This window comes from Pollachius pollachius (assembly GCF_949987615.1).
Source record: "Pollachius pollachius genome assembly, chromosome: 6".
NCBI lineage: Eukaryota > Metazoa > Chordata > Actinopteri > Gadiformes > Gadidae > Pollachius > Pollachius pollachius.
The window spans coordinates 5,085,359-5,100,033 of NC_136939.1; the positions used below are offsets into that span (position 1 = coordinate 5,085,359).

At 49.9% G+C, this 14,675-nt stretch overlaps 1 protein-coding gene across 1 annotated transcript in view; it reads right to left on the reverse strand.

Annotated features, from left to right (window-relative positions):
* Positions 1–13,306, reverse strand: part of dchs1b (dachsous cadherin-related 1b) — a 93,312-nt gene extending 80,006 nt beyond the window's left edge. The window contains exons 1-2 of the mRNA XM_079737673.1: positions 13,058–13,306; positions 239–1,102 (exon numbers count right to left, since the gene is read on the reverse strand). Coding sequence (XP_079593799.1) covers positions 239–1,084 — 846 coding nt within the window. The 5' untranslated portion in view covers positions 1,085–1,102; positions 13,058–13,306. The remainder of the gene's footprint in view (positions 1–238; positions 1,103–13,057) is intronic.
* Positions 13,307–14,675: the final 1,369 nt, after the last annotated feature.

Sequence of the window (14,675 nt, forward strand, 5' to 3'; positions counted from 1 at the left end):
TATTTCTGTCGTGGTTTATAAGCGTGCTGTCACATTACCGGCCCCTTTAGCCAGATTCAGTTCCTTATTTATTATTCTAGAGTTGACAACCACTTGCTGTTCACAAGTCATAAAGCATCGTTCCTTTCCCTCAACCCACAAGTGTAGGCTTTGCATTTTCTTTATTTATTATTGTACATGGAAATTCCTTCTTGGCCTCTAAACTGTGTTTAACGCAACAGAGTGAAACGCCGCTAACCTGCAGAATGGTGCTGCCTTGCTGCAGGCTCTCCGAGATGATGGCGTGGTAGCGGCTCTGGTTAAAGACCGGCGCGTGGTCGTTGATGTCCGTCACGGTCACCTCCAGGTGCATGGAGCCGATCCTCTTGGGCGAGCCTCCGTCGAAGCCCTCCAGAACCAGGCTGTAGGCGGCGCGCTTCTCCCGGTCCAGAACCCCGTTGACCACCAGGTCCAGGTACAGCACCTTGTTCGCTCCCCTCTTGGTCTCCAGCCGGAAGGCCTGGCCCACGTTGCCCTCCTTGATCACGTAGCCCTGCACCGTGAGCTGGTCCTGGTCGGCGTCCGTGGCGGGCTCCAGCGAGAACCGCGTCCCCACCGCCGTCTGCTCGGGGATCTTCAGCACGGCCCTCTTCTTGGGAAACGTGGGCGCGTGGTCGTTGATGTCGTTGACCGTGACCGACACCTCCACGGTGAATCCCGTCACCGTCACGGCGATGAAGCTGTAGCGGTCGCGCTGCTCGCGGTCCAGCCGGCGCGCGGTGGTGATGATGCCCGTGGTCTCGTCGATGTTCAGGTCGCTGCCCAGGCCCTTGCCCTCGTGGTCCGAGATGAAGTAGAGGCTGGCCGTGACGCCCGGCGGCAGCCCCGCGCTGATGTCCCCCACGATGGTGCCGGCGGGCTGCTCCTCATCCAGCTGGAGCTCCAACGCCGTCGCCGGGGACGCCGCCTGGAGGAGGAGCAGGAGGAGGAGGACGGTGGCGTGGGGGAGCGGGCGGGACGGTCGCGGCCCGGGGTGTGGGAGTGCGTGGGACGAGGCTCGGCCGCCACGTCCTCTGGTTCTGGACCCTTCGCTTGTGATCGGCATGGCTGGGTCCGGCTACACCTGAGAGGGAAGGGGAACGAAACCAGGTTAGGAGGTGTCTCGACACAGTCCGATCAAGCTGTGTTTACTGTACATACGTGTGTGTGCGTGGCGCGAGTCTTTGTTCTGATATACCGTCGGATAAGTCTGTGCTTTGAGGGATTACCACTCGCTCACTCGGGCTGCCTTTATTTCGCTCCAGGTTTTATGTCGTAGCACCTGTTTTTATTCATAGGAGCGTAATAGCGTTTAGCTCGTACACGCTATGACGGTGTGGTGGATGGAAGGGAGAGGTAAACAGTGCAGGGTTCTATTACGAGGTGGAGCTGGAGGTGGGGGGAGATGGATGGAGCGGACAGCCCTCTTTGCGCAGATAGGGCCTGACTCGATAAGCACTCCCCTGGTGCTCATATGATCTGGAGGGTTCATGTTAGGAATGTCCACCACCTCCACCAACACATACTGAGAGAGAGACTTGCTTGAGAGAGAGAGAGAGAGAGAGAGAGAGAGAGAGAGAGAGAGAGAGAGAGAGAGAGAGAGAGAGACTTGCAGAGAGAGAGTGAGAGAGCGAGACCAAGAGCGAGACTTGAAGAGAGAGAGCGAGAGTGAGAGAGAGCACGCGAGAGAGCGAGAGAGCAAGAGTGAGATTGCAAGAGCGAGCGAGAGCGAGAAAGACTAGGTTGCATTTTAAACTCAGGCTCCACACACCTGTATATCACGTACACACCAAGACATGTGGACACACTCACACACACACACACACACAGATACACACATACACACTAAAAAGAAGCTACAATACGCATGTTCAAGGAACGAGAGAAGGAATCAGCGACAGTGGTAGCATAATGAGACCAGTATGGTCTTCCAACATCGCCAACGTATCCTGCAATACTTCTTTTACCAGCAAGCACTAACCCTGGTGCTTTGTTCCACCAACCATGGAGTCCTCCGTGGACTAACCCACATGGAAGGGCCTCTTAAGATGACAGATTTAATGAAGCCTATTGGTCCACTGGGACAGGGAGGTTCTGGTCAGCGACCTCTCCATCTGTGTGTGTGTGTGTGTGTGTGTGTGTGTGTGTGTGTGTGTGTGTGTGTGTGTGTGTGTGTGTGTGTGTGTGTGTGTGTGTGTGTGTGTGCGATTGTAAACCGCATGCCTCCTCTCCTGCAGCCTATTGAAAGGTTCCTTTGTTCACCTCTGGCTGTGATTGGTCGAGCACTAAGGAAATTACATCATTTCCTCTCTGTTTTAATATAAAAATCAAGCACCAGAGGAATAAGAACTACAGTTTATTGTCAACGTTACAAAGATATTATTGAAGGAGAGGGTCTCTGATGTGCTCCCTCTAGTGGTTCTGCTTCCTCCTTTCTGTTGTCGTGAAATAGTGAAAATAACTCCTCACAGGCCTGACTGCTTTTTTGACAACCTGGCCTTACGCACTGCACATCTGCAGAATCTCAAGGCGTGCGAGCTGTGACATCATCTCCCTGCGACCACAGTGACAGGCGAGACTGCACAGGAGGGCTCCGTGCAGTCTGAGCCACATTATAGCTGGCGTTGCAACCCCCATAATCTGCCTCCTGGACTTCAGCCACAAGGCCCCGTTTGGCCATATAAATCTTTACCGTGCTCTATAGAACATGACTGTTACAAGCAGCAATCGAGTGTATGCATTTGTGTATGTTTGCGCCACTCTGTGTGTGTGTGTGTGTGTGTGTGTGTGTGTGTGTGTGTGTGTGTGTGTGTGTGTGTGTACGTGTGCGTGCGCGTGCGTGTACGTGTGCATGTGCGTGTGCATGTGCGTGTGCATGTGCGTGTGTGTGTGCAGTGAGGGTGTGTGGATATGAAACGATTAATGTGATATTCTTTCTTAGCTGCCGTTCAGAATGGACTGAAGTTGATCTCTCTATCCTTCTGACCCAACCATGCAAACCACCGCTCCTCTTCTACCCCCTCCCCCTCCCCCTCCCCTCTTCTCCCTCCTCCTCCTCCTCCTCCTCCTCCTCCTACCCCCTTCCCTCTCACCTCTTCCTCCTCCTCCCCCTCTTCTCCCTCCTCCTGCTCCTCCTTACCCTCTCCCTCCTCCTCCTCCTCTTCCCCTCCTCCTCCCCCTCTTCTCCCTCCTCCTCCTTACCCTCTCCTTCCTCCTCCTCTTCCTCCTCCTCCACCCCCTCTTCCCCTCCTCCACCCCCTCTTCTCCCTCCTTCTCCTCTTCCTCCTCCTCCACCCCCTCTTCCCCTCCTCCTCCCCCTCTTCTCCCTCCTCCTCCTCCTCCTCCTCCTCCCACTCCTCCTCCTCTTCCTCCTCCCCCTCTTCTCCCTCCTCCCCCCCCCCCCCCCCCCTTCCCTCTCACCCCCTCCCCCCTTCTCTCCCCATATGGTCATGCTGATGAATCCAGCAGATTGGAGTGGGGCACAGCACTGCTCTCTGCAGTGGGGAGAGAGCAGTTAAGTTAGAGTTGAACACCAGCCATGGTGCGCCGGGCAAAACAAATGTCCCTTCGCTACAGCCGCGGGCTCGCCTTGGCTGGCTCCTCATCGGTTCGAGCGTGTGTGGCGAAGAAACAAAACAGAAAAACAAGACTGTAAGTCCGGCATGTGTTGGGGCGAGAAGCGTGGTCTGCGGGGCCTTCTGGAATGGTCCGGTATTGTTGCGGTTGCCATGGAGACCATCAGCCTTAACACCGTCTCCCAGCCACCCGGTGCTCAGAGTCACACAGAGCCTTGGAATGACGGGAAGGAGAGCTGGGTTCTGGTGGTGGGGGTGGCAGGGGTGGTTTGAAAGATAAACAAGAACGGATCGAAAAATACGTCCGGCTAACTGACAAGGTCTGGACCCAAAGCAGTCCAATGTTCATATGAATCTGTGTCTTCCGTCTTTCTCTCTGTTTACTCTCTATGTGTGAGTCATGGCTGAAGTAGAACTAAGTCTCCGATTTTGGGGATGTTTTAATCGTGGGATTTTAATTATTGATGGTTTGTTTTTCGTGCGGTGTCCTGGGGCCAGTAGAACGTCGGCCGGCTAAGCCCTCTGTATTATTATCACAACTAATTGCCTTTAGATTTCGCAAAACTCCTCAGTTTTGGACACACTTCCACACATCCATATCGCCTCTCCACCAGCTGTGTGACTTCACTTCGGCCCCCCCGATATTAGCTTCAATTTATTGTGACAGCTAACCGGATTAGACCGGACCCCGTTCCTCGGCGTTCCCCGCGGACGGAACCCTTCCTCCCAGACAGACGGCAGACAGAGACACTTCTGTGGGCCTCCATACACTCACTGAAATATACATGCAAGGCACGGTCCGATTGACATTAATACTGCAACTCACTCTGTCTATGTGCCCCCCCCCCAAGGGAGCCAGGCTGTGCTATCCTATGTTGTATTTACATTTGCATTTAGGGCATTTAGCAGACGCTTTTATCCAAAGCGACCAACAATAAGTACATTTGTCATAAGAAAGAGAAACAATATATTATCGGTACAGTAAGAATGTTCATAGAAACAAGTACTAACGATCGCTAGGTTAACCCCTTCCCCATATACAACACAGATAGCTAGGATAAGATGCTACACAACTAAGTAGCCTACTATAGCTACATACAAAATACAATAAGTGCATACATTAAGTGGCAGGATGTACAACATACAATCATTTCCAAAATAGGGTTAATTGAGGTGGAAACACCCATGTGATTGGCTGGAACGGTGTTTGCCTAAGATACACATCGTTAACGAGCAGTAAGTGGTTTGTTAAGGACTCTTGCTCAGAGATGTCTGCAGGCCATCTTCTGGTAGACCCTGTCAGCTGTGAGGTCGAGCGCCAGCACTAACCACCAGACTTTCCACTCCTGCCCCCTGTTTTTTTTTTTTTTTATAAACGATGATCAAGGATAGCCCTGATCTGGCGCTGTGAATCGGGCTTCTGTTTCGTCTCGAAGAGGAAGACACTCATGCGCGGCCAAAACCGTGGTGGAAAAAAAAACACCCACCAAACACCAAGGACATCATTCACCGAAAATAGGTTCCCTCTCTGTGTGCGCATGGCGGCCCACGTTCACCTTATCCGCGCTGAAAACAAGACCTTTGTTTTTAATTGTGACCATGAAATGGAGCTCTGGGGCTTGACTTCATCACACGTTTCCTGGCCGGAGAGCGGCGAGGAAGCAGGGGCTCTCTCCGCGAGCCAAAACACACTGAGGCTCGACCGGTGGAAAATGAACCGTGGAGCCGACATCATTCACGCACTGATGTGTTCTCCAGAAATAGAATAGAATAGAACAGGACAGAGTAGAGACTAAGCCTAGTAATAGGGGAACAGACAGCAACGCACTGATGTGTTGTCCAGAAATATAATTTGGTAGAGTAGAGACTCTAGATGTAGTATTGGGGGAACAGACGGCAACAAACGGATGTGTTATCCAGAAATAGAATAGAACAGAACAGAGTATATTTGAGACTCTATATGTAGTATTGGGGGAACAGACAGCAACGCACTTATGTGTTATCCAGAAACAGTACATAATAGAGTAGAATATAATTGAGACTCTATGGGTAATAGACAGTTATGCACTGATGTGTTATCCAGAAATAGAATAGAATAGAACAGGACAGAATATAATTGAGACTCTAGAGGGTAATAGACAGTTGCGTACTGATGTGTTTTCCAGAAATAGAATAGACTACAGTAAAACAGAATAAAATTGAGACTCTATATGTAGAGGGTAATAGACAGTTACACACTGATGTGTTCTCCAGAAATAGAATAGAATAGAGCAGAATTGAGATATGTAGTCGATGCTTTATGTTGACAGCAAATGTTCTACCTCATAGTCGTAGATTGTTCCTTATAGACAGCAACGTTTTTTTTCAGATGATTCATTTTAAAAAGAAACATTGCAAAAGAACGGTCTCGTAGGATCAGAAACGCGCTGGAACACATCATACGCAGAGACAAGACACAGAAACGGCACAATTCACTGAAATCACCCCGAGAGAATCCTCCAAAACACCAGACGCAGTGAGCTCTCCCGTCACGGCCGCTGTAACATTATGGATGTACTCCCCCCCCAGGAGAACAGAGAACGCCTATGACCTTGAGTTCTTGAGGCTCTGGCCGGCTCCCCGGAGACGCACCCAGCGCAGAGTGTTACTGAACAGGGACGGAGCGCGGGGAGTTCAGCGGTGACCACATGTTCCTCTGCTCTGAGTCAGGCTCACCTCGCGCATGCTGACATTAATAACGTGGAGGAATTCCATTCCCCGAATGCACACGACCTAGACTGACGCAAACGGGGAGCGGTATAGGTTCAAGTTTGGACTCTGACGTGGACTTCAAAAATAGAAAACTGAATTGAGTTAACATATTAAGTGCACAGCTCTGATTCGGGTTTATTACCAGAGTGGAGAGACAAACGTGATTCATAGGCAAAAGACTCAAATAACTTACGGCCACTGTTGTCTACGTCCAAAGCGTTAAAACAATAGTGCGATGTTTCAACTTGACAGCCTTTTGTTTAACTTAATACGAGAAGTCAGCCTAAGAAAGCTAACCTTAAATCCAAATGTGAAAATCCTCCTATGGCTGATCTAAAAATAAGGCCTGGAGTTAAAGCTGTCAGAAGTTGGGTGAGCAGACCTCATTCTGTTTAATAACGGTGTCTTCCCCCACTATCTCAGTCGGCTCCGGGGGGAATGAGGATGATGATGTAAGCCTTCAAAAGCCGACAACGGAGGAAGATTCACAAGCCAAACTTTGTGCTCGATGATGCACATGGTTGTGTTTATTCACACATATTTACCCAGGAGGGTCTACACACACTAAAGGTATACACACACACACACACACACACACACACACACACACACTAAAAGGTATACACACGGTGAATAGTAAGGGTTACCTTTGTGACAAATTGACCGAGGTTATGCAGAGTCCCGAAATAAAGACAAAGGTATCACAAGGAAACACAAACCAAAATAGTTTTACACCGCTGGGGTTTACAAAATAGTACTGTTGTGTGTGTGTGTGTGTGTGTGTGTGTGTGTGTGTGTGTGTGTGTGTGTGTGTGTGTGTGTGTGTGCGTGTGCGTGTGCGTGTTTGCATGAGCCTGTGCGTGTGTACGTGCATGAGCGTGTCGGTTTCGTGTAAGCTAGCGTGCGGAGATCCCTACATATCGACACTGGATGTGGGCTGGAGTTGGGCGATGGGATTCCCCTCTAGGTACAAACAACGCCCCCCCATCCTACCCACCCACCTCCCCCCATTCCCTCCTCACCCCATCCATATCGGACCCCATTTCCGGGCCTTTCCCATCCCCCTGAGACCGGACTGTCCAGTCATACATTGCTGTGTCAAATGATCTCAGACAAACACACGCACGCACGCACGCACGCACGCACGCACGCACGCACGCACGCACGCACGCACGCACGCACGCACGCACGCACGCACGCACGCACGCACGCACACGCACACACACACACACACACACACACACACAGACAGCCTTTGATTCACACGATGCCATTCAAAACTCCTCTTCAAAAGCTTTCTGAGAACAGATCCATGATCAAATGTTCCCTGAGCTTATCAATGACATTTCTGAGGAAGATCAACAGTTATAGAGTAACAGTTATTATAATGAGGGGGCAATGCGTTAACAGTGCTGTTTCGAAAGACAGCATTTTATAAGGTGAACATTCCATGGCATGGCATGCAAAAGTGTAATCAAGCACTAAAGAGGAACACACACACACACAAGCATCTCGGCTTCTTAAAATAACAGAGCAATGGTGTGGTTTGCTAATGAACAAACAGAGGCTAAGGAATGAGACAAAACATTCAGCAGAGCCAAAACATGGTCTACCATCAGGAAATCAATCATACACGCACGCACACACACAAACACGCACACAAACATACATGCACAAACGCACGCAAACACGCACATACACACGCAAACACACACACACGCACAAACACACGCGCAAACACACACGTACACAGGCACGCACACACAAACACACACACACAAATGCACACATACACAGGCACACGCACACACTCACATGCACACACAAAATTGGGACACACACACGCAAACACACAAACACAAAATCGGGAAACATAAACAGGCGCACGCACATCGGGACACACAAAACCGGGACGCACACACACGCACACACACACACACACACACTTTCAGTATTGAGTGGTCGAGCCTGGTCAAAAGCATTTTCTAACATTTGGGGCGTAGCTCAACATTAAGCAAATAATCAGGCAGATGGAGTCCTTCTAACCCGTCAACAACCCTTCCGATTTGAGCTGTTCCATTACAAAATATGGGAAATGTTTATTTGCCAGATAAACCTCCTCTAAAGCAGATGAGATGCGGACTGCTTGAAGCTGCCTAGGGCCCTGTATTGAGATGATCGTTCATTCCATAGACATTAAGGTAATGCCCTTGTTCACATTAGCAGTGGTTTGACCATTGGATACTTCTCTGGTGTTAGCGCTGCCACTATCTCCCTTTCTTTCTCTCTGTCTATCATTCTCCCTGTGTGTCTCTGTTTCTGACCTTATCTTCCTATCAATCGCTGTCTCGCTCAGCCATGACAAAAGAAAGGGATATTCTGGTCTGGGTGCTTATTAGTTATTAAATTCTGCGGGCGGCTCGCTTGGTCACAGAGCAGCGGACGACAGCTGCTGGACCAAAAGAATGTGTTTGTATCGTATTGCTCCATTATAATCTCTGGTTAAGCCTCAGCATCAAGTCGCCCAGCCTCCACCAGAATGTTCCTAATTGAACACTGCAATAAAAACCAAAACACTGACACACTAATGTATTGGTGCCAGGCTGGGGCCGTGCCAGACAATACAGATATCAAATAGAAACTGAAACAGAACACATGTGCTCCAGTGGAGTTAGTTCTTTCCAAACTAGTCAGTCAGTCAGTCAGTCAGTCAGTCAGTCAGTCTCTCTCTCTCTCTCTCTCTCTGCAGATCGCCTCCGAGCTACAACGACTTCAGACACAATAAAAAACAAATGTAGCCGTTAATCACCACGGTAACAGGCGCTCGTTAGTGCGCGTCTGCCCATCCCGTCATCGCCCGCAGCCTTTGATCTCTCCATGCGTTCAATACGTTACGACGCCTAACGAATGCATCGGGACTAAAACAGTGAGTGTGTTCTCTCCCAGGTTCACCCTGCTCTGCTAAACCGCTGCCAATAATTGATGGTGATGATGTTCATATTGAGTTACGCGATCGCTCCCTCCGTCGCCCAGACGTGAAGAGAGACGTCCCAGTGAGTCACTCCAGGTTACCGTTAGAAACCGCATGCGAAGGGCCACTGGCGTCATGTGTGCGCACATGTATGCATGCACGCACACACAGACACACTTTTTTTCTGCTGTTAAGTGGCTACCGCCGCAATAATGAGAAATCCAGAGTTCAAGGGAGCCTGTGGATCCTCGGTGGGTTCCCCTTAAGACAGCCATCCCAACCCAGGCAGGAGCAGCCCTGGACGGGGAGAAGCTCTGGGCGAACACCGTGGTGGAGAAGGCCCCCCCGATCCGACAGCTTCCTCCAGAAACACCCCAGATCCAGCCCTCGTTATCCCATTAGGTGGCTGCAGCCCCATGGGCTGGTCGAGGGCCCGTATCAGGGGCCCCAGGATCGGGGGACGCCGGATGGAAGTCTGATCGGCGCGTGTCCACATGCAGCACGTCGTATTTCCCAGCCGGTCCGCCCCTTAGCCCCGGCTGATAGATCCCACTTATTTGGGCCGGTCCCGAGTGATCCACCAGCCGGGCCAGGCTGTTCTTCCATCTCAGTGGTCTCCGTCCAGGGGCGGGGGGGGGAGAGTGGACAGGGAGCCCCGACATTGATATACAAGTTGTGTAAAAAAAAAAATATTGACAAAAAAAGCAGTGCTACCGCTGAAACACATTCACCGTAGGGTACGAGCGAGTCCAAATAGTTTGCTGAAACTCAAGTAAGTGCAAGAAGGTTCGGAGTCAAACACCTACTTGAGTAATTGTTACTCGGAGCCCACATCTGTTCTCAATCCGTATTTTGATATCATGTCACTTTTAATATCATCGCTCAGGCTTTGGGTTTAAGTGATGCCGCAGGATTCGGTGTTCTCCTCGGAAGACGCAGGAAGTTCAGACATATTTGGCTCCGCAAATGTGCGGCTTTTGTTTTTGCGTTGTTAGAAACGACTCACTTTGACCACCTATCAGCGGATCAGAACCTGGCCCGAGAACAAACAGAACCGGACCCCCAGGGGGGCTTCAGAACTTCAGCCGGTCAATCAGCCGGTGTGTGACAGGCCCGTCTGGTAATTTACTCTGATTGGCCGAGTCAGTGTTGTGGTGGTAGTCCGGTAATTTCTTCCCCAGACCCGGAGGCTCGGCGTGGATACCCGGTCGTAGGAAAGCAGCAGTGCACCGCTAGCATTGGTAGTTATTACTCTTTTATAACCACTCATTAGGTTTATTGTGATGAATGGTTTGGAACACCCTACCGAGATAGCCACATGTATAAAAGCAGTGCAGACACACACAAGACCGGGACACACACACACACACACACACACACACACACACACACTAACAGCATGGTCTGCCATTTGTTTCAGGCTGGCCAGGAAGGCTGGTCGTTTGTCGTCATGGTATCTCTCCATGGCAACCAGCAATCCCCAGAGTAACCGGTCTATTGAAATATGAATGTCTGTATTAATGTTCTGTCTGCTGAAACTATGAATCAAACCCCACCGACCTGCCCGATGGATGGCAGCGGCTTACACGCTCACCTCGAGATCAATATATCCCTATCCCCTGAGGAACAATGACCGAACGAAGAGTTTGAACCGGCCTCCCCTTAACCTAAGCTGGGTCTTTTGTTGTGTGTAACCGGGTTGAAATATCGAAAGGATTTCTATTCAGAGGAGCGGGACACTGACGTTGTCAGGGATTGGAGTTGATATGCGTGTCTTTGGTCTCGGTGACAGAAGAGGTCTGGTACGAATCAACATGTGGATCACACAGTTGAACTGGTCGGGTTATCGGTTTACTTACGTCTGCATCACATGCAGATATGCTTACACCGTCACTTCCCACAGTGTTCCTCTGATTCAGATCTCCCCACTAAATTCTAACAGCTGCTCCTGGGTTGCAATCACAGGCCTACCTATTTTCTCTCTTTCGCTTTGCCTGTTCCTCAGACTCCTTCTCTCTGTCTCCCTTTCTCTCCCTCTCCCTCTCCCTCTCTCTCTCTCTCTCTCTCTCTCTCAATCTCCTACACTGACTCCTTCTCTCTGTTTCTCCCTCTCCCTCTCTCTCTCTCTCTCTCTCTCTCTCTCTCTCTCTCTCTCTCTCTCTCTCTCTCCATCAATCTCCTACACTGATTCCTCCTCTCCGTCTCCCTCTCTCTCCCTCTCCAACCATCTCGTACACTGGCTCTATCTCTCTCTCTCCCTCCGCACGTTTCGGTGAAGCAGATAGCGCAGAAAGCTCAGTGCGTTTCCTGGCAGTACACTTTACTGTGGAAAGGAAATAGTTTGTAGTGCTACACTCCTTTTATTGAAAAGGGACATTATGGTCGGAAACAGTTGAGAAAGAAATCACAAAAGGCACAGAACGCTTCAGCATTTGCCTGCTGTCTGTCTTCAACAGGATAGGGCAAAGCCATATAACTAAATATGTTCAATAAGCCCCAGAGCAGCAGTCAATGCTGCCACCACCACCAGAGAAATAAGTGTGGATTTTATGTCCGGTTGCCGTGTTATTTCTGATACCGGACCATGTAAATGTATACCTCGGCTGAGATTAGCGGCAGTAAAGACATTATATGGCTATGGCTGTGTGTGTGTGTGTGTGTGTGTGTGTGTGTGTGTGTGTGTGTGTGTGTGTGTGTGTGTGTGTGTGTGTGTGTGTGAGACAGGGACACTTGTATGGTAAGTGATCTGACTGGGAAGTGAGACTAACGTGTTTTTTTTTCTGTAATATGGCTGGCCACGTTGTGGTTGTTTAATAATGACTGTGAGAGTATCGCCAATGCTATGCTGCTTGGAAGTAAACAAACCGTTAGCTATTTAGTAGTATTTCTGTCAGGGTACCAGACACACACACACACACACACACACACGCGCGTACGCGCACGGGCGCGCCTACACACAGAGTAAAATGGAAAGCGGTGTGGCGAGCCAAGGGGTGCCTTGCTATACGGCACAAGCAGAACCGGCTCTGCTGTGTGATAGATATTCAAATCCGACTGACTCGTTGCTTTCAACACTCCAGATCGGTCCAAGGAACACTGGCTCTATTTGTGGACATTGTGGGTTTATGCACACACACTGGTTCTGGTTCTGTGCGCCTCGGAGAACAAAGTGCGGGCCTGTGTGTCCGGGAGAGACGGGCAACCCTTCAAGATTATCATCTGCTTTTCCCGCAACACAAAAACTGTCACCAAATCAGTCATCTAGATGCGTAAAACATGGATCAAATCAGATTTATTTTATATAGGCCTGCGATACAATGCACTGTTCACGATTTCTCGAGTGAACATTGCCCTGTCTTGGTTGATTACCCTCATCGATAACCAACACGTCTTCCAGCAACCCCCGACACTGAAGCTGGCTGACCCTGGCCGAACGAGCAGCCTCCCTCTCATTCCTGGTGGTCGCTATTGTAGTCCAGAGTAGAAGGTCCCCCCTTTTTCAGCGTGCATTGCGAATAGCGATCTGCCTGTCAATGCAAGGAGGCTGCTGCAGACTTTGCATGATCCCCCCCCCCCCCTCCCCTCCCATACACCGACCCTCTCGCACTGAGCCAAGAGATGCACACCGTACCGTGAATGCATCGCATGTTAATGGTGATTGATTGCCATTAAGCTGACCAGTCACACACGTGAAAGCAATTTGAAAAAGCATCGGGACGCGAAGAAAGGATTTTCCACTTACATTCATGTGAGCCTCTCCACCGCTCTTAATGCTGGCTCCCGATGCTTCCCGGGAACACCTTATCAGTATGCAACAAAAAAAACGGCTCGTCTCTATCAAATCCTCCCGTAACGATGAAAACGAAGAAAAAAAACAGCCCTCCTAGGACGAATCTTGAATGAACCCTGCAACCGGAGCGATTCTCATCTGCATAGTATCCACAATTATTAATTAAAAAATAAAGAGAATACGGCGGTTTAGGGTCCCCGGATTTCTCTCCAAACGAGACGCTGACAAGCCGCTTTGTGGTTATCTCTGCATATATCCTTCCTTCTCAGGTAAACAGGTCACAGTTCATACATGGATCCCGCGGCAGACGCCGAAACCTTCACCCGGCGGCAGCAGCAGCAGAGAGGGGGGCGCCGTCAGAAGAAGAGGCATGCAGCAGCTCCCGGTGTCCTTTCTCTCACAACCAACGCTTTCTCTCCGCCTCACTCAGCATCCAACCGCACAGCCAATCTCCTCTGGTGTAGTGGCCAAGGCTGAGCTGCAGCAGAGCCTACCGTGGCGGCGGGTGTGTGTGTGCGTTGGAGTGTGTGTCTGAATGAAACGCGACACGGCTGCCACTAGGCCCAGCCCCCCTCCACTACACTACTCCTTCCCCTCCCCTCCTCCCGTCTCCGATCTGGGTTGCTAATTTATTCGACACGCGGGGAGCTGGCGGAAGGTTTTTGGAATACAGTAGGAAGCCTTTGGTGCCCCCAAGGTCTGATCGGGGGAAGTGGTCTCCAGACAAAAGGATGGTTTTGTCTGCATTCCTAACAACGCAAGATCCCTTTTTTATTATTTTGGGGAAAAAAGTATGTGCACTTTTATTTGCTCAAACCTGCCCCTTTTTGTTTGAAATAGTATGACTTATCACGTTATTTTATTAGTACGTTATTTACAGTTCAATTTATCCAAGTCTAATGAATGACTGCAAAATACAGGGTTCATTAAAAATAGATCAAGGACAACGCTAGACTTAATTATTCAAAACGCCTAAAAGCAAGCTGCAAACCCGAACTTTTAAGCCTAGGCCTACGCCCCTCCTCGCAAGAGCCATGAGAATAACCTCTAAAACTCCATCGTGCCCATTCCCCCCACATCAGCAAGAACAAACATCAAGTCATTTATCACTCTGCGAATTGTAGGTCACGTTTCCACCTGCACCGCTGGAGTTCAGCGAGGGAATATAAAGCCTGTGTGCGTGCGTGTGTGTATCTGTGCATCTGTGTTTGCGTGTGTGTGTGTGCGTTTAAGTGTTTGCGTTTGTGTGTGTGTAAGTTTATATGTTTGCCAGTGGGTGTGTGTGTGTACATGCATGCTTGTGTGTGTGTGTGTGTGTGTGTGTGTGTGTGTGTGTGTGTGTGTGTGTGTGTGTGTGTGTGTGTGTGTATGTGTGTGCGTGCACGGAGAGTGCACACATAAAGAAAAACGTGTTTCTGTTCTCAGGTGTCTTCTGGCCGTGCCAATTTATCTTTAAACTAGGGCAGAACATTCAACATTTTCCAAAGAAACCCACTATACTAACTTGCCTTTAGATCCTGCATTCGGTCAGTAGGTTTTAAACCCGTTTACTTTTCACCTGATTCAAACT